Source organism: Malania oleifera, chromosome 2, assembly GCF_029873635.1.
Source record: "Malania oleifera isolate guangnan ecotype guangnan chromosome 2, ASM2987363v1, whole genome shotgun sequence".
Lineage (NCBI taxonomy): Eukaryota > Viridiplantae > Streptophyta > Magnoliopsida > Santalales > Ximeniaceae > Malania > Malania oleifera.
The window spans coordinates 43,151,833-43,176,832 of NC_080418.1; the positions used below are offsets into that span (position 1 = coordinate 43,151,833).

Here is a 25,000-nt window from a genome sequence, read left to right on the forward strand (position 1 = left end):
TCAATGTGTTCCATTAAGTTACATCTCGCCTAGGCATTTTATCAAACACTCACGAATCCCGTATGTTCAAGCTTTTGAAATTTGAATACATCGCCAGTCGCCACGAGAGAATTAGCAATATAAATGTCGGACTCCGACCCAAAAGCCACTTTGTCACATTGAACTCTCCTACGAAATTAGACTGGCAAGGCGGCAACAAATCTCTACATCCTGAACTTCCATGAGAAAGAATTTATGTAGTACCAATTACCAAAGCTAGCGTACATACAAAAATTAAAATAAAGTAAAATGGAGATGCGGGGTATCGATCCCCGTACCTCTCGCATGCTAAGCGAGCGCTCTACCATCTGAGCTACATCCCCTGGTGACATTTGGATGTAATTGAGCTATATGAAAAAAAAGTCCGTCAGTAGCCACGGCTCCGGTGTTAGTACCTTTAAAGATAAACATTTTTTTTTTGTTTTCGTGGAGCATAATTGGAAGGAGAATTGATTACTGGGCTGACTGATGAGAAATGGTAATTTTTTAGGACTATTTGATTGTGGAAATGTTTTTCTTTTATTTTTTTTTTTAAATACGGTTCTATTTTTTTTTTTAGCTTTTCAATATTTGTGTAGGACAGTTGAAAATCATTTTAAAATTATTTTTATCAAGTTTTCGCTTTTCCATATTTGCAGTCATACAAACTTCCAAAAGCTTGTCCATGCCATGGTGGTCTTTAATAGATCAAGTAAGAAACTATGCAATATATTGACCATTTCTTTTTATTTATTCTTTATTTATTTATTTTGAAACAATAGTGTCAAAGACCTTATTGGACACTCAACTAATCTATCAAGACAATGAACCCATCCCTTTACCCTTCTCCACTTAAATACCAAGATATTATCTAAAATAGAAAACTATAGCACTCAAGACTCGAACCGTAATCATTTAACCAGGAGAGCCTTGAGTTTACCATCTAGTCAATGGTTGTTTTGCGGTGTATGGACTCTTAAAGTGTTACACAATACATGAATAACAAGAGTTAGAAACTATTGAGATGAGTTGGTGTGGAGTAACTCGCAACTTGTGAGCATAGTCACTTCACATGTTTCATCAAGTTTTCTCGACTCTCAATATTTTCAAGAAAAAGAAATACCAATTTTATAATTTTTTAAACTTGGACAGATGACATATGTAAGGTCATTTCCAAGAAATAAAAGGCCCTGGTAGTGTATACATATATTGTAGAACTGATTAGCTAGCTACTCCTTGAGGTTGAAAGAGACATATACGACTAGTACTGCACCGTCTTTATGGATTTTTAGGCTCATTCAAGATTTTGGTCTTTGATTGTTTACTTGGTTTTGCTTCTGACTTGAAGATGGAAAGTTGTATTTTGTTTTGCTGGTATTGGTTCTTGTTTTGCTCTGTATTCTTTTCTGGTGTCAATAAATTTATGCCACCTGAGACAACATTCTAACAACAAAACAGAAAGGAAGCATGAACTGATTAGAAAATTTGCAAAATTGTGAAGCACAAAAATAAATGAGGCTAAACATCAATAGTCAATCAGACAGTATACACTTCTTCGAATGTGGTTGCAAAAAGAAAGAATTTAGCATTAAGTCAAGGGAAAAATACACAAAATCCATTTTGATACAAAATTTTCAAGTATATATATATATTGCATGACATGACCAAAGAGTTATGCGTCTCATGTGCGCCTGTATTCATCTCCACAGTCACCAATGACATTAAGGAGATCTTTCCCTTTCTTTGAAACTTCTTGTATGCTAGTTTTATCATCCTCGTCAAGAACAAGTGAAAACACAGCATTGGAATCTTGGATATGTTCTGCCAAACCAAGTCTAACACCTATCATTGATCCTGCCACATATGGCTGCAGTTTGACACACCAAACACATTTAGACATGAAAAATATGAATGGAAATTTTGAAGAAAAACTTAATCACATTATGACATTTTACTAAGTGCTTAAAATGCCTTTACCTGATCCAGTATGTATTTGACAGCAATGGTTGGGATTGAAACCCCATGTTTAGAAGCCACTTTTTTCAATGTTTGGAGCAAAACTTGAAAGAGACTCCATCCTCCCCAAGCATCTACCATCTGCCATATTTATAGCAACATTTGACATGGAAGTCAAAATTTTAACAGATACTTGCAATCACTACTCACTATATCAAACTCAATATTTTCAGGCATTGAACTCAAACTTTGAGCAAACATTGCAGAATAATTTGCAAAGTACCTATGACAAAGATGACCTAGTTAAAATTATTCACGATGACAAGTTGACAATCTATTAAAAATTGCATTTTCCCAACCAGCTTTATGATATTTTTCCATATTAGACCCAAATTTATCGCTGTCACCTGAATTTTGTTATTAGAAATGACTTCCCAATTTTTTGAAATATTATTATATTTCCTAATTATTTTGGAATTTGGATTCATCCACAGAACTTCAAGAAGCTTCTTGATCACAATTGTCAAATAAATATCATTCAAGTATATACCCTTTTATACTTTTGAAGTGAGGGAGTGTTTAATGGAGGGCCAGCAAAAGGAATTGCTAAGTTGGTGTCCAGGAACTTCTCCGATAACAGACCGCCCATCACAGTCCCGTATCTGCATTTGAAGCTTTATCAAATTCAGGAAGAATGTAGGCAAATGCATAATTGTCCACCAGAGGTTACAAAATGTATCAATAATCTGAACTTTAAAATTGGCCACTCCTACATTGGAACAGCCATACTGATAAGCCATCTTACCAGCCTGTTTAGCAGCCAGTAAACATGCAAAGCACAATAAATATTTCTTCTACAGAGACCTAGGGCCCGTTTAGTTGTGGAAAACAGTTTTTATTTTCTATTTTTGTTTTCTAATTTTCCAAATTTATATAGAAAAGTTGGAAAGCATCTTTTTATAACTTTCTTGATTCCTAACTATTACTTTGCATATGGAAGCATGTGATTCACATCTTGGAATTTGATTTGTGGATTATGTACTGAAATTCTTCTAAATTGCAAATCAAACTTCAAAAGCTATTGTCCCAAATATTACCTTATGTAGATTTTTGAAAAATTGAAAAACAAATTGTCTTTTTGTGATTATTTTGAAATAAGAAATAAAAAACGAAAATTTTATACCTTTTTAATATGAATCTTGAAAAATTAAAAAACAAACTAGAATTTTTATAATTCCTTGAGTCTAAGGAAACAACCTCTCTTCTCAAAAGTAGGGATAACACTGTGATGACCCTCTCCCTACCCTCCCAAAAGTAGGAAGCCTTGTGGCCCGGTGATGACCCTTTTTTTGAAAAACAAAAAAATAAAAAAAATGAAAAATATTTTTCACAACTAAACAGACACTTAATATTTGTGACAAAGGCAAAGACATTGACCTCCCTTAAGGTTTGGTAAAAAAACACTAACCTCCCCTAAGATTTCAAAAATCCCATAGAACTCCTTGACATTTGATCTTTGGGATACTTACACCCGGCAAAAGGCTTCTCGTTTTACAAAATATAATAGGAGGTGTGTGTCCTTTTAGTAAACCTCAAGGGCGGTATGTGGAATTCTTAAACCTCAGGGAAGGTCCTTGAAATTTTAAAACCTCAGGAGATGTGCCTTTTAATCAAACCTCAGGAGAGAATAGTGTCTTTTGCCCTTGCCCTCGAAATAATTAAGAACAAGAAGGACCATTGAGGTCTTTTAGCTATATATTGAAGCAGCAAATGATCTATGACTGGTAGTAGTGTGTGTGCGGACGTTATAAGTTTAACTCCAGTAAGCTGACAAAGCTCTGCCATCTTCTGTTGAGGACGCATGTCAACAATTGAATGTTGCACCTGAATAAACAATAGTGATTCCATCAGCAACCTGAGTACAGGAAAATGAAGTGCCCCAAAGAAATTTATATATACAAAAATACTATTGACCTACCTGATTGCTAACAACTGAAATTTCATTTTCCAAGATTATCTGTAACCTGTCTGTATCGAAGTTCGTCAAAGCAACGGTTTTAATTTTACCTGCATGCCACTTGAAGGAGCCCAAACTAATCAAGAAATGCTGGCTAACTTGTTAATGGTGGAAGAAGTTGTTAATGGTAGACGAGCAGTAGAAATACAACTAACCTTCTTCCTTAAGATCTGCAAGGTGCTTAAGTGCATCGAGATAGCCAGGATTGGAATAATCCCACCTATTTCAAGTACCACCGCCAATAGAAATAAGAAAATCACATACTTGCAGGTGAAAGTACAAGCTAACAACTATATTCAAGGCGAAATAATTTCTAGATGTAGCTGCAAATAAGAATAAATATGAAGAATCATTATTCATCTATTTGTATAGTATCTGCCTGACATATTTGTTAGTGAGGAATGGAGTTTCTTCCTTCGTTTACATGTACTGAGAACATATAAATACATTGAATAATTGCTAGCTTTCATAACAGTTCTCGTAATCAAATAAACTTGATTGATATTCAAGTTTACGTACAGAATGTGAAATTTATAAATTATAGTGAGATCTTAAGGTTACATCACATATGAAAGGTAAATCGATGAATGGTTCTACCCAATTCCATCACTTTATATGTTTCAGAGGACAACAAAAGTCATACTTTCGAAAACAATCGCAAGAACTAGAAGAGAAGAAAAAAGAATTCCTTTATATTTTTTGCAATTAAGTATTCCAGCATATGGTCTAGAAATTGATCTGTCATTCATCTCATACTTTGCTAGAAATTAATCACAGGGTACCATCATGTCCTTCCATGCCTGGACGTCAATCTGGCTAAACTAATTTTAGTTTCTGTTTGACAAAATAAAGTAAACACAGTTCTAAACTTTTTACACATTCATGGTGTGAGCACCTATTGGGTTTGGATTTAAGTGTTGAGTAAAAATCCAGTTATGCATAAAATTATTATAGCCAGAAGCCTCCAACAACTGATAGTTAAAAGCTTAAGAAGAAAATTAGTACCAATGAAACTGGAGCATGTCCAAAGAAGAAACATCCATTCGCTTTCTTGAAACATTGATGCTGTCCCTGACATAGCTACTTGTCATCTTAACAGGAGGTGGCACCCATTTTGTAAGACTGCATCACATAAAACAACAGGTATAATGTTTTGATTATCTTAAAGTTACCTCTCCAACATATACTAGGATTTGTTCTCAAAATGGATAATGAAAGCACAAAGCTATTTAGATTCTCAATACAACAATTTAGGATGCTAATCGATGCTCTTCCAATGACACAAAGTACAAACCATAACCAGTTAATGGAGCGAAAATTAAAGACCCATTCAGTTGATACTCACCCTCTGACCTTTTCCAAGAACTCTGGCGGGCGCTCTCGACGGAGTCGGTTAATGAAGATGCCATAAAGATCTTCTGCAGGCCCATCTACAAATTCAAAGAGGTGTACAATAAGCCCTTCAACATTTATTTGTATATTCTACAAGGAGGTGAAAAAGGTAATTGAACAAGAAATATGACTCCAAACATTGTGCGATACAGATAGCCACAAGCGGTTGAGAATGATTTTTTTAGTTAACTAATTAGAAGTTATTAATTCATACAAACACAAGAACCTCCCTATCTCTTATATTTTATCCCATGTTATATTTTGATGAGCGACAACTTCAAATCAACACACAATGAGTACCCAGTAAATAAAAAGAACATAAGGCGAGTAGCCCTATTACACTTTTAAAAAAACTTACTAGAGCCCTCATTGAAAGTAAACATAGTTGTGATGTTCAGCTAAACGAAATTATTGTTGAAACCACAAAAATTCCTCACAAAAATGATGCAGGGGCAGCATCAATGGTCTGCAGCCATGAAAGAAATAAGAAGAAATTGAAGAGAGGAAGGGGAAGAGAGGAGAAGGAGATACAAGGGGGAAATTCACATTCACTTCAATTCAAATTCAACATCAACTACTTACAACATGGCTTTCACCACTATTTATAAGAAAGCCACTAAACACATGAAATTACACACATACCCCTAAAATACAAAAAATACTCAAAACAAACCCCAACATACATAATCCTAATACAAGCAAACTACACACACTTAAACTGATAAATAATTAAGAAAATCACAAGAAGTTAGGTATTCAAGAGGGCTGACGGTTAGAATTCTTTCAGTTGGTGCGAGGGGATCCTCTTCCGGTCGGACAGTGAAGAAAATTCAAGGGCTAGGTTCGGGGGGAGGGTCCGATTTCAATGGGATGGGTGACATTGCACAGTGGTGTCTGGAAAGTGGTGTTTAAAAAATGGGGGCATGGCTGGAATTTCAAAAAAAAGTTCAGAACTGTTTTCTTGTTTTCTTTCTTTTTTCTCTTTCTTGTTACTAAAAGTTCGAAACAGAGAAGAATCAGAGAGAGAAAATGAAGGAAGAGACAAAGAGAGAAGATACGAAGGAAGAAGATAAAGGAGAAGGAGAAGAAGAAGAAGAAGAAGAAGAAGAAAAAGTAGGAGGAGAAGGAAGAAGAAGCAGCACAGAGGAAGGGGGAGATCACAGAAAAACTGTGGGGAGAAGGAAGAAGAGAAGAAGAGAGGGAAGAAGAAGAGTGAAAGGGAAAGATGGGGGAATCAAAATGGAAGAATGAGATCGTGGTTGGGCTCTGGTACCAAATGATTAAGAGGCAACATTAATGGTCTGCATCCATGGAGAAACAAGAAGAAATTGAAGAGGAAGGAGGGGGAGAGAAGAGCAAGGAGACGAGGGGGAAACTCACATTCACTTCAATTTAAATTTAACATCAACTAACATGGCTTTCACACACTATTTATAAGAAAGCCTGTAAAAACATAACATTACACGTACCCCTAGAATACACAAACACTAAAAACAAGCCCCCAGCATACATAATCCTAATACAAGAAAACTATACACACATACTTAAAACAACTAACTAATTAAGCACATTTGGGTTTCAGACCCAATAAACCACTGACCCTATTCTTCAACATAGGCCTCCAAATTGGTCAAAATTGATCCATCTAAATACCCAATTCTCCTACATCAATAATTCAATATCCACATCAAAGGTGGTCAAACCTCATACCAACATTAGCATACGAAAGAATATCATCAATTGCATTGTCTACATTAATCCTACCCAGCCACCATTCCTCTGCCACAACCCACTAATGACTTGGTGGATGTCCACCAAATCATTGCCATCTTTTAACACCCTGCCACTTCTCTTCAGTTAACACGCACTGGATCCATATTGAATGGTGTTTTTATTTATGCATATTTCTAAGATTTAATTTTAGTTGAACTGAAGGCAAGATTGTTAAAAGGAATGCTATAAAAGATTTGCTATTTTCCGATGAAGCCAAAATGGGCACTAGATGAACAGTAAAGGACCATATATTCAAAAGAGAAACAAGCTGAAGTTACCTTGAGTGTTGCCAAAGCATATACCAAAAAAGAGCAGATGCAGATGCACTGTTTGATTTCCTTCAACCTTCAAGCTTTCTCAAAGCTTCTAGGCATGATCCTTGTCGCGACATCCTGGGAGTGAGGGCCCCAAGAAGGCGAGGGAATATATATATGATATTAAAATTTTTGATTTGGAGTTGCCACTAACCTATTTTCCTTGGTGCAATTAAAACACCTAATTACTACTCATTTGATTAGTCACTAGACTAACCCTACGCCAAGGAACTGGTAGTCTTGGTCTGCTTTTACCAAAGTTGGGATCGAGAGTTCAGTTATGCGAGTGGAAGGTATTAAGACCCCTTACCCACCCGTTCAACAAACGGTACCTAATTAATTAAGAATTATCCCCAAATTAGAGTCAATAAACTTTAATTAACTCCTTTTTAATATGAACAAATAAATAAATAAATAAATAAATATATGAACAAAATTAAAAGGAGATTAAAAATCTTGAAGCACTTTAGCAATATCTAATAGGACCTCCAAACAAGAGGATCTTGTTAGATAAACCCTCCTCAGAGCTAAAACATGTGAGGTCTAAAATACCTCATTGCTCTTTTTTTAAATCAAGACACACAAGCAAGCAAAAACTGGGGGAAAATATCAAATTATAAGCAAAAGAATCTTTAAAAACATCCCTAGATTTTTCAAAATTTTTGTAAAAAATTTCTAAAATTTTTCAACATTTTTCTAAAATTTTTTGGGATTTTTAAAGATTGGTTATCAATTTTTTTGGCTTAAAACAACCCCAAAATTTTTTTTTCCTATTTTTCTGACCTTCAAAATTTTTTCTTGATTTTTCCCCAATTTTTCCTAATTTTTCCAAAAAAATTAATATCTTTTTTATTAATTTTCAAAAAAAAAAAAATACTAATTAAAAATTAAATTAATAAATAAATAAAATAAATAATACAAAACAGTTCAGGAAACAGACCGATCTAAACTAAGTCAACCGGTTTAGGAAGTGGGGGTCACGCGGCAAAAAAAATTTTATTCCTTTATTTTTTTGGAATTACCGTAGCAAAGTGACATCAACATGATGTCACCCTACCACATGGCATTCTCTAAGTAGTTATGGACAAAAGACATGGATTGCTGATGTGATAGCAATCCAGCTGTCTAGAGAAAACACAAATCTGACGGCTGAGATTGTGACAAGTGTCATCGTACAGATGCTGACACGTGTCTCACTTTTATCATTTTTTTATTTTTTTCCAGAGCGTGACGTCAGCATGGCGTCACCCAACCACATGGCAGTCTCCGAGTGGTTCGGCAAAAATGATAAGGATTGCTAACGTGGTAGCGATCCAACCGCCCAAAGAAACACGAATTGGACGGTTCAAATGAGGCCACGTCGCCCAAAAAAAAAAACTTGGACCAAAATGAGCCACGTGTCACCATAAGGTGGTGACACGTGGCCCACTAACCCCTCACATAAAAGCTTTTTTTTTTCTCCTCTCATTTTCTCTGTATTCCTTCTCTCTCTTCTCTTTCTTCTTCTATTCTCTCTCTCTATCCCTTTTGTTCTCTCTTGCGAGGCTCCCCCTCTCTCTCTTCTTTCTATCCTCTATTCTTGTTTTCTCTCTTCTCTCTCCTTATTCTATGGTTCCCTCTGATTCTCTCTATTCTATGATTCTTTGATCCTCTGTTCTCTCAGGTTCTATGGTTCTCTGATCTTTGTTATTCTCTCAAGTTCTTTAGTTCTCTAATCTCTATGGTTCTCTCAGGTTCTATTGATCTCTACTGTTCTCTCAGGTTTGAAGATGTGTTGTTTTCTTGCAGACTCAATGAATCACTCCAAAATGATGGAGCTTGGCTGATTTCATCTGGATACAATTAAGTGCTTTTCCTCTTTGTTTTGACAATATATGTCTTGATCTGTTAGGATTTTCGATTGGATTTTCTTGGGAGCCAAATAGGCTCCCAAGCTTGGACTTGCATCTAGGGTTCTTGGTTCAGACCCTGGTTTGGGTTTGGCTTCGGGTTCTAGTTGGGTTGGTTGGGCTTTGGTCATGTTGGTTTTGGGCTTTAGTTGGGTTGGTTTGGGCTCTAGTTGGGTTGGTTCGACTCTGGTTGGGTTGGTTCGGCTCTGGTTGGTTTGGGCTCTGGTTGGTTGGTTGGGCTTTGACTACTACAGGGTTTGATTTCAAAAATGGGTTTAAGGCCCAATTTTTTTTTTAATGTGGGTTTTGAAAAATTGGGCCCGGGGTGCATTGTTTTAAAACTTGGGCCTAGGTTATTTAAAAAAAAAAAAAAATGGGCCCGAGTGTTTTAGTTTAAACAATGGCCCTAGGTGTCTTTGGGCTTTTAAACTGCGGGCCTGGTCTTTGGGCTTTTAAAAAGGGGCCTGGGTTTTTGGGTTTAAACAGTGGGCCTAGGTGTTTGGGCTTTTAAGCTGTGGGTCTGGTCTTTGGGCTTTTGGTCTTGGTCTTTGAGTTTAAACAGTGGGCCTGCGTGTTTGGGCTTTTAAACCATGGGCCTAGTCTTGGAGGTTTTAAAAGAAAAGAAGGGTTTGGTCTTTGAGTTTAAACAGTGGGTAGTCTCTTTTTAAAGCATGGGCTTAGGGGCTTTTAGTTAGAGCATGGGCTTGGGGACTTTCTTAGAGCATGGGCTTTGGGGCTTGTGCGCTTGCATGGGAGATACTCCCTTTTGCTCTAGTTGAATATCTATAGTAAGATCATGGAAGTAAAGCAAACATGAAACCTGACTTACCTTAGGTCTTCCTACTCCTTCGAGTCTTCTTTTCCTGCTTGCTGCCCTTTTGGTTGCTCCTTCTCTAGTGTCTAGGACGTGCTTAGGTCTTTAGCCTCTGCCCCCTCTGGTTATGAGAACCCCTCTGGCCAAAGGTTCTTTGGCTCTGAACTTCCTCTGATTGTGAGAACCCTTTTAGGCTGTGGCTCTCCGATTTTGACCTTAATCCCAACTCTCACTATCGTATTGTCTCTCTTTTTTCCTTTTGTTCCCCCTCTTTGTTTGTGCCCTTTACCCTCCTCGAAGCCCCCTATTTATAGGGTTAGGGCCTCAGCCGGTATAGGCAATAAACCAAACCTTCCCTTACCAACCCTTTCCTTGTATCCAATTTACCATGCACATGCTTTCCTTCCTACATAAAAACTCCCATCCTTAACCATGGCTTATTGAAATCGGATTCTCTAAGCTTATTTCTTTCCATATGGGTTCCTGGCCGAGTAATGGGATTTGGAAACCAATCATGCCTCTTTACTGCAAATCATTCATTTTTAAGAAACAAAATTTTCAATTTATTACGGAATCAATCTAAAAAATCTCTCCCTTTATTGCTTGATTTCGTCTAACCTCTCTTTGTGTGTGCAGGTGCTAGCGGAGATGCTCGAATATCCTAAGGACATTCCCTGTATTTTATGGATTCCCTTGTATTTCACTGTATTTCTATGTATTTCCCCCTTATTTCCCTATATTTCATGTATTTCCCCACATTTCCTTGTATTTCATGTATTTCCCTGTATTTGGCACTTCTACTGGACCCAAATAAATGAAAATTTTGTTATTTAAGGCCCCGGTTAAAATAGGGTGTCTACAATCCCAATGATCTCCAATGGGGCTAACAAGGCTACTAGAGTCCTCTTTCAAATTTCCACTCTCCAAGACCTTGAGCACTATGATGGTGGCTTAGAGAGAAGAAGAGGAAGTAACCAATGTGGGCAAGAGAGTGCGTGTGGAGAAGAGAGAAAACATAGGGGAGGTCTTAGAGTTATATTACTTCACCTCTGAAGCCTTCATTCTTCCAATCTGTAAGCATGGGAAGCCTAGTCTCAATTAAACTAGGTTTCCAAAACATACTTAAAATTTATCTCTTGGATAAGATTTACCCTACATAAGAACCATCCTAGTCAATAGTCAATGTCCACCAAAGATACCTCGTATGGATCATCCACAACCCATGTGGATGCCCCAATTGGCTGGGTCTAATAATCCGATCCAATTTCTTAATATCCTACTCTCCCACAAAAAAGTTATAATCTCACAATTTCCCTGCCATCTCCATATCTTCTTGGGTAATGTAGAATACAACCAAATGAAAAGAATAATTTGAGGGGCATTCTATTACATTACTATCCAACAAGATGCTAAAACTCCGAATAATTTGCCTACAGCCAGAATCATCAACTACACTAAATCCAACATCTCTAATCCCTTTATAGTCTTATAAAAGCATTCGTCCTATTGATTATATTGGTAAAAAAAAATTATGGACATAATAGGTCAAACTATGAGTCGCAAATCATGAATGTAACATCGAATGACATTTCCTTAGATTCTCATGTCATTCCATCTCAATTTTCTAAACATGGTCCACTAGACTGTATAAATCGTAACCATTGAACTACATGTACTGCACTAGCAGCATCAAGCCTCAACTTCATCACATAGTTTTAAGTTCCAAAGGATACACAAGTCGATTCATTCAATGAGGAAATAGGGATCAGTCAATTTCGAGTGTCTCAAAGTAAAGTCAATCTCGACTGTCAATTTACCTCATGTCTCTCCTTCCCTTACCAGCTTCTAATGCTAGGAGATTGGAGGGAATTTAGAGAAGATTTCTTTGGAGAAGCTTAGGGGAGAAATTTAAATATCACTATGTTAGATGGGGAGTGGTCAAACAACCCATTTTTTCCGGAGGTTTCGGGTTGAAATCCCTCCTCACTTTCAATAAAGCCCTCCTCGAGAAGTGGTTATGGAGGTTCATGAAGGAGAAAGACCACTTATGATGGGGATATTATTGTTTCTAAATATGGGCTGGAGCACAATGATTGGACAACTCACAATAGAAGGGGAACCTATGGAGTGGGAGTATGGAAATTCATCAGGAAAGGATGGGATGGTTTTTTTTTCCAATTTGTGACATTTCAAGTGGGGAATGGAGCCAATGTTTACTTTTGGCATGATGTGTGGCATGAGAACAGTAATCTTTGAGTTGCCTTTCCTTACATCAACAGCTCAGCTTGTGACAAAAATGCCCTTATCTGTCATCATCTCCAAATCACTGATTAGGGGATTTTTTGGGACCTTCCTTTTACTAGGAACGTGGCAGATTGGGAACTTCAGTCACTCTGACTTATACAGATTTCTCTACAGATTCTGTCACCAAAACATCCCCAATGAACCAAAATGAGCTTTGGACAAAAATGGTGTTTTCACTGTTAAATATTTCTACAGGAAGCTCTCATCGTTGGGAACAAATTGCAATGAATCCCCTTTGATTCACATTTCGAGGATGGCAGACCCTTCAAAGGTTGCCTTTTTTGCTTGGGTGTCCACACATGGAAATATTTTAACCCTTGAAAATATGCAGAAATGAGGGTTTGCAGTCACAAATAGGTGTTTTCTCCGTATGGCTGATGCAGAATCAGTCAACCACATTCTTCTCCACTATATCTGGATAAGGAACTTGTGGAATTTGGCTCTTTCCTTGGCTGGGCAGCAGTGGGTTACAACAAATTTTGTTGGAGGGGATAATTGGGCTTGGGAAGGCATCAGAGCCACCAAGGAGAGGTGAAAGGCTTTGAACCTCATCCCTCTCGCCATATTTTGGTTTGCTTGAAAAAAAAAGAAATAAGAGAGCCTTCAAAGATTCAACTACTTCACTTCAGACTTGCAAAGACCAATGGATTGCTGCTGTCTCTAGCTAGCTTAGTCAGAAAATTGTTAATGATCATTATGTATTCCTTGATGTTTGCGACACTCTTCATAGAGGTTGATGTTTTGTACCATGGGTTGGCATCCCCTTGATGCCTTGCTAATATATTTTCTCTTTGCTGATAAAAAATATATATATAAATGTATGTTACAGCACAGCTCCCACTGAATCAGTCATATCACTCTCCAATGCCATCCCTAAGTACAAAAGTACCTAACTGAGTCATTACAATTCAATATCTCTCCAAAGGCAAAATTAAGTACTCACATTTGACTAACAATATGCTCAATATGGAATTGTGGAATTATTCCATACTTGACTACCTTAGAGTCACATCTTAGACTAACGAAACAGGCTTCTGTTATAACAATATTGTCCCATTTGGAACAATAAGCAGATAGAATCATATGCTCACTATCCATGCACCAGTATAATTTCATTAGCCTCATCCTGCTCACTACTCAAGCACCATGACAAACACTTGTGTGAGACCGCTAGTAAGTTTTGTGAAATCACTAATTTGTGCCAATTAGTATCAATCATGCAACTAAAATACAAATATGAACAAAACAATCTATTAATATGATGGATTAGATCTGCCGAGACCATCTATGTCCATTAAAAATAGTCCAAACAAGCCAAATTGGATGAAGACCCAAACATAAGATCAGTCTAGAATACATCTATATATACATATATAATTAAGGAAGAAGAATTTACATAGAGGATGGGGAATTCTCAAACAATGAAAAGAAACAGAACAAGAAAATACAAGAAACTCAAGACTAGGTCAAATGAGCCAGTCAATCATGTTGGACCTTGTAGTGACTCCCACGGGAACACAAAACACAATCTTATCCCAAACCAAATCTACAAATAACCCACGATCTCACAAAAATCAGGCATTACTCTGCAACTAAAAAACCCAGACAACAAATAAATAGAGCACCATAACAAAATCTTAAAGACTTTTACACCTTCCAAAACCTCAAAGACTAACCATCAAGAAAACCTCCAATTAAAAATGACACACGCAACACTCTCTCAACAGCCAAACAGTTTGCTCCACCAAGCAATGGGGCAGTGCAGAAATAAATGAGCATGATCCTCATTACTACAATAACACATAACACACGTTTGGAAATAGAGAGTGTGGTCTTTGAACCTACAACAAATCATTGGTTTTAACTGTACTAAGAATGGTGATCCGCACAAAAGCCTATACCTTTTAAGGAACCCCAAGAGGGAAAAAAAGTTCCTATACCTCCCTATTGATAAAATCATGGAAAAACTGAAAATCCCACAAAAACTCAAAGCTATCTATAACAAGTAAAGAAGAAATAGGTGCAACAGGACACAAAGAGAGATGAGCAATGGAAGGAAAAGCAAACATCCCCAAGCCAAATATCCTCCTAAAACTGGACCCTACACCCATCTCCAACTTTATATTTGATACAAGGGAAGAAGAAAGAAGTTATGAGCAACATGAATTTCCATGGGCTTACATGTGAAACTCTATCTATAATAATAGTAGCATCCTGCCATTCTATCATATTAACTTTTAATAACCCTATGCCAAAGAGAATCAATTTTCGAAGGAAACCGCCAGCATCCCACCATTTTCTCGCAAACCGAATTAACTTTTAATAACCCTATGCCAAAGAGAATCAGTTGTCAAAGAAAACCGCCATACAATTACCCACCAAAGCAATGTTTTTCGGCATCAAATTATCAAGAGTCAAGCCTCCCTCCTCCATAAGCCTACCAACTATATCCCAACCAACAGATGATCCCTCCTCACCCACCCCTGTGATGTAGTACAGTACCAAATTGATTTAGGACAGTAAGAAATAAAGACACGGAGGAAATTGAGGGAGACAAACAAAGAGGGGAAGAAGAAGAGAGAAGGGAGAAGATGAAGGACGCTGCTTGGGTCGAGTTTCCCAATGAGTATGCCTTTGTTCTTAAACATCGTTCCTTGTTGAGAATAAGATCACTAATGGATTCAGTAGAGTAGAATTTATTCTCCATTTTTTGAGAGCTGAGGGAGAAGATGAAGGATGCTGGTTGGATGGAGTTCCCCACCAAGTATACCTTTGTTCTTAAACATAGTCCCCTTGTTGAGAATAAGGTCGCTGATGGACTCAGTAGAGTAGCAGTTATTCTCCATATTTAGAGAGCTGAGGTCATTTGGTTTGATTATCTGAAGATGAGTACTTTACTTATCTTGATTTGGGCTTATCTTTCAAGATATTTTGTAGATTTTATCATCCATGAGGATTATCTATTTAGGGGTACTAGTTATGCATTCTATAGTGGGGTCTATATTTCCCATATATTTTACCCACTGTGATGACATCAAATTTCACTTGGTTCAGCCAATATCCCACAATCAACTTCAATATAGTGCACACACACAAACCAACAAATTTGTAGGGGCAACACCTCCCAACCTTAGTCATTCATTAAAAATAAGGAAATACAGTCGGTGACATGTAGTAACACCCGCACACAAATTATCAAGTGTTCCAAGCATGCAACATGTCAATTTAAACTAGTTGATACCCCCATTTGTCAAGGGTTAGCAGTTGACAACCCCAACTAAACAGGTTGTGCTGGGTGTAACCAACTCATGTGCCAACAAGGCACCATGCACAACCGACTCTATGTACAATTGCATGACTAGAATGTTACCACATGTGAAAAACTACAAAATTGCCTTTAGACAAAGGCATGCAAGTCAGCCATCACAAGAAATTGTCAAACAACATGTCAACCAATCTGCCAATGTCATTGACACTGCACGCACGAGGTTTGTAGATCAAACCTTTATATTGTGCACAATTTTCCCTTAATCATATATACATCCACAAATGAGCACATACTACATGACATTAGAACACTTGACATACAACTAAGTTAACCATCCAACAATATAATCCGAAATTATCCACAATAGCAGTACTGTCAAAGACCATGACCGCAACCATGTCCATCTCTTGGACCATGTTGAGCATGTACTCAAACATCCCAACAACTATGTGCTCCCTCTATGTAAACCATCTAAATCCCACAAGACAGCCTATAACAAGCCATTCCTTGATGTTGCCTTGGCATTTGGCATGAGGGAACCATAAGCCTTGGCAATGTCAACTGATCAAAAAGCTGACAAACCACCCCCAGTGTCACAATCCCACATCGGATGTGTACTAGGGAGATCTTGAGTTTACAAGGAGGGTTTGGGCTCCAACTATGGGAGGTACCTTCTATAGGACAAACCCGTGAGGCTAGTGGACCAAAGCGGACAATAACTTATTGGAGTTGGGCCCAAGATCATTACATTTGGTATCAAAGCCACCCAGGGGGTACTATCATGTGAGTGGATCCTACACATAGGTGTAAGCCACTTTAACAAGGATGTCAAAGATTAGAGGAGAAAGTCTATCACGGTCCCACATCGAATGTGTACTAGGAAGATCACTTTGACAAGGATGTCAAAGATTGAACAAGAGAGCTTGTCATGGTCCCACATCAAATGTGTACTAGAAAGATTTTGGGCTTATAAGGATGGTTTAGACTCCAACTATGGGAGGAGCCTTTTATAGGACAAACATGTAAGACCAGTGGACTAAAGCGGACAATACCTCACTGAAGTTGGGCCTAGACCATTCCGCCCAAGAAGACACCAACGTCCTCGTTGGTAGACTATCAAGGTAATCCCCTATTTATTTTTCAAATTACCATAGAGACACATCCCTTTCCCAACTTGCTTTTGCCTTTGACAACCCCTTCCACTTCACTAACTAGGTTGTTCTTACTTTGACTTTTAGTTTTGTGACCCATGATTTTATCAACATCATTGTCCAACTATTCTTTAATTACTATCGGTGCTCTTTTTTCTTGTCTCCTACTTTCATATAGTAGATCTGCATAGAATGGCTTCAAAGAAACTAACACTGAAAGTTGGATGAACTTTCAAACTATAGGCAACATTAACCCACTTGCATTGCCCACTAGCTTCTGAATTTCAAATGGTCCATCATACTTGGGAATCAATCACCAATGGACTGTTTTATTCCATATCTAGGGGTGTCGATTTCGGTAGCACCATATCTCCTTCTTGAAATAGTACATCTCTCTATTTCCTGTCTTAATAAATCTAAACCCCTATCAGCCCTCATTTGAACTATTATCCAAGACTTCTCAAATGAACGATAAACAAGAAGGATGAGAAAGCTACATATATCTATTTATTGGATTAATCAAAGGAACATCCTACGTGATTTAATGACTATCTCGCTTTGCCTATCATATAACGAATGTAGGGGTAAAAGGTATTGATATTACACACAAGGAAAATACCATGTTGCATATATCAAGCTCTCAATTGCATTGTAGCATACCCTAATTAAGTAACTTGGCTAATCTATGACTAAAGAAATTATGTTCCATAATTAAATTAATAAGATGGGTAACCACATACATTTGTTCCTCAATTTGTAGTATAAAAATTTAATTTTAAATAGAAATTATGCATGAAATTGAGAAAATGTTTAAAAAATTACAAAATTTGTTGCCCAAATACAATAATTTACTAAAACTGAATCTAAGTGGACCACAAAGATCAATTGACTACACCATGGTGGGCCCACATGCACCACGTGTGTCAAATATGGTCCACACAGGATGCTTCCCTGCCCGCCTCCCAAGTCCCTTGCATGTGGAAATCAAACAACAATAGTTTTTTTTGCACTCCTTCACACATTGTAGGAGGTGTGCATAGCTCATGCACCTTGTCATCAACCAATGATACTGGCACAAACATAGTTGGCTTCATTATTGTTCCTTGGATCAATTACAATTCTTGTAGGATCTAATAAGGAGATGAATTGCACATGCCACTTGAACACATGGAGGTTGGAGGTGGTTATTGTTCATCATTCCTAACCTCCTAAAGCAATAATTGGACTCATTCGGACAATCCTACACTGCACTTTAAACCTTCATTTCTTTTGATCTACAAATCCAAAAACATTGATTTTGTTGTCATTCAAAAGCTCTTTCCACAAAGAATCAACCCATATAAATTTCGCATAGTGGAAAATATATTTTAAGCATGGAAAATGATTCAAAGTTTGCAGTTTTTTAAGGGTCTGAAAATTAGAATTTGCAATATCTTGCAAACACGCATCAATGCTAGGGCAACAATGCTATTGAAAATATTGTCCTATTGTGTCGCAGTCCATGTAAATTTAAAGAAATTAAAATGAATCCAGAGAGCGAGAGAGAGAATAATTCATAACAATGTAGTCTAAGGCTTCAAAACCTATTGAATCTGGCCAAAAGCATTCTATGGAGTTAGAAACAATCTGAAGTCTGAAATTGTTGGATATGTGAAGTTAGCTATATTTGTCATTTGGTTATGAAGTTAGCTTGTTAGTTAAGAAGTTATTTCATTTTTTCCTTGTATATAAAAGCTCAGTTTTCAGTTGTTTTGTATGTACTGAATTTTTATCAAGAATGCAGAGTACATTTCTCCTTTCTTGTAGCTTCTCTCTCTTCCCCTCTACATGATTGATCTCAGTTTATTTTCAAACATGGTATCAGAGCAATTCTGAGATCAATTGCTGATCTTCCAATCCATTTTACACAAACTGGTGAATCAAGATGGAGTGATGAATTCTGGCGATTGAAGCCAGCCTCCTCAATAGAAGCTCTCAGGAGTTTCTTGAAGCTCGAAGGAAGGTAACTTGATTATCATTAATGGCGTCCTCTTCCTCTGCCTCCTCTGTCAATCTTGCAGATGATTCTTCAAGTCCTTATCATCTCAATAATGCTGATAATCCTGGCATTCAGATGGTTACACAACTTTTAACTGGAGAAAATTATCATGCTTGGAGTCAATCAATGCAAATTGCTCTAGGATCGAAGAATAAGCTTGGTTTCATCTATGGAAGTGTGACCTTGCCATCTAATGTTTCAGACCCAGCACATAATGCTTGGTTAAGGTGTAATGATATGTTCTTCTCATGGTTACTCAATTCTGTATCAAAAGAGATAGCAGCAAGTTGTATCTACATTGATACTGCAAGAGAACTTTGGTGTGATTTGCAGCAACGTTACCTACAAACTAATGCACGACGAATTTTTCAGATTCAAAAGGAAATTGGAAATCTGGTGCAGATGATCTCTCTGTAAGTGCATATCACTCGTTTGAAGACTCTCTGGGATGAATTGATAAATTACATGCCCTTGCCTCCTTGTGGTTGTTCAAGAAATTGCAATTGTGAAGTCTTGAAGGCTGTTCTTGAATATCGACAATGAGAATATGGGATGTGTTTCATGATGAGACTTAATGACACCTATGCAAGTGTTCGATCTCAGATTTTGCTGATAGAACCACTTCCTGATAGGACAAAGTTTTTCTTTGATCCTACAAGAAGAAAGACAGTGTGGTATTCAACCTAATGGCAAATTTGCCAATCTTGATTCTGCTACTCTGGTTTCTACTACTCAACAATAGAATTTTCAGAAGAACTATTCAAGATATAAGTTCCCTTCGAAACCCAAACCTGTGTAGCCACTGTGGCATGATGGGGCATACCAAGGAGAAATGCTATAAACTTCATGGATGCCCTCCTGGTTACAAGTCTACAAAGTCTCGAATTAATTCTGTTAATGGTAATTTTTCTCATACTATTTCATAGGGAGCACAAATTCCTGAAGGATCCTCATTGCCTTTTACTCAAGAGCAATGTCAACAGCTCCTCTCTATGCTTGATTCACACAATTCTTCAATTAAACCTACTATGGTTCATCAAGTAGGTACTCAACAAAATTCTCAAACATTCCTTAACCAATCAGGTATATTTCCTTCTCCTCAACATAGTATCTTCACAGCTATTAATTTTCAACATTTCACTTCATTCATCAACAAGGTTGAACACAATTCTTCTAATGCACCTTGGATCATTGATATTGGTGAAACTGACCATATGGTCAGCTCTGTTTCTTGCTTACATTCATCTTCACCTGTTCAATCTACTTTTGTGACCCTTCCAAATAGTCACAAAGTCAGTGTTACATAGGCATAGTCAAAATTTCTGATGTTTTAATCCTGACTAATGTTTTATGTGTTCCATCTTTTTCTTTCAATCTTTTATCAGTTAGTGATGTTTTCTTGAATAAATCATGCTTCATTCAGGACCTGTGTGCATGGAGGACGATTGGTCTGGGTGAACAACGAGATGGACTTTATTACTTGCTGCCATCTAAGCCATCAGCATCTGTTGTAGCTGATGTTTCTATTGCAAATGTATTTTCTGTAGCTGATGTTTCTGTAGCTGATACAATTGTTTCCAATCCTCAATCTTTAGACATATGGCATTATCGTCTAGGTCATCCATCCCATGCTAGACATTGTTTGTTGAATAAACAAGATTCAATTATCAATTCTCCTTGCGCAAATATTTGTGACACATGCCATTATGCAAAACAGGCTTGTTTATCTTTTCCCCTAAGTAATTATGTTACTACAGCACCATTTGAAATCATCCCTACTGACATATGGGGTCCTTTTTCTACTTCCACTTTGGAAGGTTTTCAATATTTTCTTACAATTGTGGATGATTTTTCACGGGCAACTTGAGTTTATATGCTAAAACATAAATTTGAAACTCGATCTAAGCTACTTTCTTTCTTTGTTCTTGTTGAAACACAATTCAATCATAAAGTTAAAACCATTAGAAGTGATAATGGTCTAGAGTTCAATATGACCAATTATTATGCTTCTAAAGGTATCATTCATCAAAGGAGCTGTAATGCAACTCCTCAACAAAATGGGATTGTGGAAAGAAAACATAGACATTTGTTGGAAGTGGCTCGAGCCCTTAGATTGCAAGCAAATCTGCCTTTATGTTTTTGGGGTGATTGTGTCTCAACTGCTGCTTATCTTATTAACAGATTACCCACTCCAATTCTTTCAAATAAATCCCCTTATGAAGTGCTCTTCTCTTACAAACCTTCTTATCCTCATTTCAAGGTTTTTGGGTGCCTTTATTTTGCTAGTACTCTTTCTGCCCACAAAGGCAAATTTGATTCCCGAGCTCATAAGTGTTTGTTTCATGGTTATCCTTTGGGTGTAAAAGGTTTCAAACTCTGACTTACATTCTCATACAATTTTTTTGTCTCGGGATGTTGTTTTTCATGAAACCATATTTCCATACAAGTGTAATCCTGCTCCCTCTTCATCACAACCTGTTGTTTTTTAGATTCTTTTGTTTTACCAGTTCCTTTTTCTGATCCTATCCCAGATTCCAGCAACACACAAACAAATCATTCTTCTCCAGGTATTGATTCTGCCACTGATAATGCTCCTTCTCTTCGAAGGTCCACTAGACAAAGACATCCTCCAAATTATTTGCAGCAGTATCATTGTCATCTCAGCAGTTCTGCTTCAGACCTTGGTTCTCTTGCAGCAGCTGCTCCTTCCAAGGTATGTACTTCTTATCCTTTGTCTTCTTATCTTTCTTACTCCAATTTGTCCTCTGCATACAAAGCTTTTAGTGTTTCCTTGTCTTCCAATATCGAACCTAAGACTTTTTCACATGCTATGCAATTACCTCATTGGTGTCATGCTATCTCAGTTTAATTAGCAGCTCTTGAAGAAAATCATACTTGGATTCTCACTAGTTTACCCCTTTGATAAAAATCCTATTGGTTGCAAATGGGTGTACAAAATTAAATATAAGTCAGATGGTACCATTGAAAGATACAGAGCTTGACTTGTAGCTAAGGGGTACACTCAACAAGAAGGTTTGGATTTTCTTGATACTTTTTCTCCTATTGCTAAACTCACTAATGTTCACTGTTTGCTTGCTATTGCTGCTATGAAAGGTTGGTTTTTACATCAATTAGATGTCAATAATGCTTTTCTCCATTTTGATTTAGATGAAGAGATGTACATGTCACTTCCTTCACGTTATGGAAGTGAGGGGGAGACACAAGCATGTAAATTGACTAAGTCCTTATATGGACTCAAGCAAGTTTCTCGCCAATGGTTTCACAAGTTATCACATTGTCTTTTGACTCATGATTTTTCACAATCAAAGTGTGACTACTCTTTGTTTACTAAAGTTACTACAAGTTCCTTTATTGCTTTGCTTATTTATGTGGATGATGTGATAGTAGCAAGCAATGATATTCAAGCTATGCAAGATATCAAGAATGTTCTTCATGCTGAGTTTAAGATTAAAGATCTTGGAGAATTGAAATACTTCCTTGGATGGAAGTGGCTCGAACATCTAAAGGCATTTTTGTTTGTCAAAAGCACTATGCTCTTGAAGTGTTAACTGATTTAGGTTTCATTGGTTGTAAACCAGCTAAACTACCTATGAATCCTAACTTGCGCCTTACTAATATAGATTATGGTTTATTAGAAGATCCTACTATCTATCGAAGGTTAGTAGGGAGGTTGCTTTACCTTACTATTACTAGACCAGACTTGGCATTTTCAGTTCATATTCTGGCTCAGTTTATGGATAAGCCAACACAACCTCATTTGGATGTTGCATATCAGGTGTTGAGATACTTAAAAGGGACTCCAGGGCAAGGCATATTCTTATCTGCATCTTCATCCTTACAGTTGAAGGCTTTCACAGATTCGGATTGGGCAACATGTCCTAAAACAAGAAAATCAATTACGGGATTTTGTGTTTTCTTGGGTGATTCTCTTATTTCGTGGAGATCAAAGAAACAAAACATTGTATCAAGATCATCAGCTGAAGTTAAATACAAGGCTCTTGGTTCTACAACTTGTGAATTAACTTGGCTACTTGCTTTGCTTAAAGGCTTTGGTATTCATCATACGTCACCAGCTTTACTTTTCTGTGATGGCAAAGCTGCTTTACATATAGCAGCCAACCCGGTGTTTCATGAGAGAATAAAACACATTGAGATTGATTGTCATTTGGTTAGGGAGAAAATCCAAGCTGGAATACTACATACTCTTCATGTGAATTCAAAGCATCAATTCGCATATTTCTTTACCAAGGCTTTAGCATCACCACAGTTTATATTTTTCCTTTCCAAGATGGGAGTGATAAACATATACACTCCATCTTGAGGCGGAGTGTTGGACATGTGAAGTTAGCTATACTTGTTAGTTGGTTATGAAGTTAACTTGTTAGTTAAGAAGTTATTTCATTTTATTCCTTGTATATAAAAGCTCAGTTTTCAGTTGTTTTGTATGTATTGAATTTTTATCAAGAATGCAGAGTACATTTCTCCTTTCTTGTAGCTTCTCTCTCTTCCCCTCTACATGATTCATCTCAGTTTATTTTCCCAAAGAAATAATGAAAGGAAAGTAAGCAAAAACTGCCTCAAGCATTATTGAAGTGGATACTCAAAAAGGCGTAGACGAGAATATGCTGCTTGATCTCCTTTGACCTTGACCTTTCTCGGAGTTCATGTGCTTCTACAGCCCCTGTGGACACTGCAATGGATTGGGTCCAATAACATGATCCGATTTCCTACAATATGGTCGACTGTATTTCTCACAAACAACTCATAGCTCTATTGTGTTCGTAAGCTACGTTGAACAAGTTTGCATTTTTGCGAGGAGTCGTTGTGTTCATAAGCTACATTGGTTCAATCTTATCGTATAAAAAAAATGGTTAAAACCGCAAGCGAGTGAAGTGACGCTTGTGGCGTAGAAACCATATTTCATCACAACGATAGTTCAGGAAGCCCAGTAACAAAACCTTCAAAAAATCAAAAAAAAAAAAAGGGAAGAAGCTCGGGGGAAGGGCATTCAATACAGTGATCGGCCATATCGAAGGTGGAGAGTCCGGCGTCGGCGTAGCGGAGCATGGCCTCGACGGCGTCGTCCCGGTCGATTCTGCCCCAACCGCCGCTCGTCTGCCACATTCCGTTCAGAACGCGGCATATCTCCAGCGAATCGTTCCCGTTCTTCACCGTAACTTGCCGGGCCTCGCCGCTTCGTTCGCACCGGACCGAATGAAGTCCGATTTTCCGGGGTTTGGGTCGAGTGGGCGCGTTCCGAGTGGGGATGGACCGGAAGGCGGCTGAATTGGAGAAGACATGGTGTACTGCCACCGCCATTTCAGAGACTAGAGATAGGCAAAACGAGCGGGGAAGAAGATAAGATGTTCGGCCTTGGCGGGCATCGAAGCTCTGGTTTTATGGCTTTTGATCGTGAATTGACTATTGTACCCTCAATTGATTTATTTTATTGTTGGCTGGCTTGGTTTGTTTTTGTTATTATTGTTATTTATAATTTATTGCCTATTTCATGGTTTTAAAATTTGAAAGATATAGTCATTACATTACTTTTTAAATATATATATATATATATATCTAAATTTTTGGAAATTAGATATTGAGTGGAAGATATACATTTGTGCATTGGGAATGTGATTCACCATCTTTATGATGGTTGACCAATCAACACCCCTATCACACTTGTTCATTGAACAATTATTGCAATTACATGTGTGTGTATGCCCTTCTTAAAATAAATAAAAGAATGTAAAAGAAAAAGATCTCCTTTGGTCTTTCAGTAATAATTATTGTTCACGATTACTCCAAAATGATTTTAGAAGTTTAGAATATTGCTCAAAAGGGGTAAGTCGTAAAATCCTAATATTTGAGAAAGAAACTGATGATGATAACAATGATTTTGAAAAGAATGGTTTGAAAACATTAGATTGTATGACTAATTTGAAAATATGTTTTCTGAAATAGTTATTGAGTTTCTTAACTCCACTTGTGATGTACTTAACGTCCTACTTTTTTTTTTATACACAATCAGTCCCTAAGCCCAAGTAA

General features: G+C 37.3%; 1 protein-coding gene and 1 non-coding gene across 2 annotated transcripts; both read right to left on the minus strand.

Annotated features, from left to right (window-relative positions):
- Positions 1 to 289: 289 nt before the first annotated feature.
- TRNAA-AGC (transfer RNA alanine (anticodon AGC)) lies at positions 290 to 362 on the minus strand. Its single transcript has one exon. It is a non-coding gene; the product is annotated as a tRNA-Ala (tRNA).
- A 1,218-nt stretch (positions 363 to 1,580) lies between these two features.
- Positions 1,581 to 24,374, minus strand: LOC131149013 (flagellar radial spoke protein 5). Its single transcript, XM_058099047.1, has 9 exons — positions 23,971 to 24,374; positions 5,337 to 5,421; positions 4,997 to 5,113; positions 4,147 to 4,211; positions 3,953 to 4,041; positions 3,779 to 3,858; positions 2,525 to 2,636; positions 1,996 to 2,115; positions 1,581 to 1,885 (listed from the first exon to the last, which is right to left on the minus strand). The coding sequence occupies exons 1-9, from the start codon at positions 24,272 to 24,274 to the stop codon at positions 1,700 to 1,702; spliced, it is 1,158 nt and encodes a 385-aa protein (XP_057955030.1). The 5' UTR covers positions 24,275 to 24,374; the 3' UTR covers positions 1,581 to 1,699.
- Between the last annotated feature and the right edge of the window lie 626 nt (positions 24,375 to 25,000).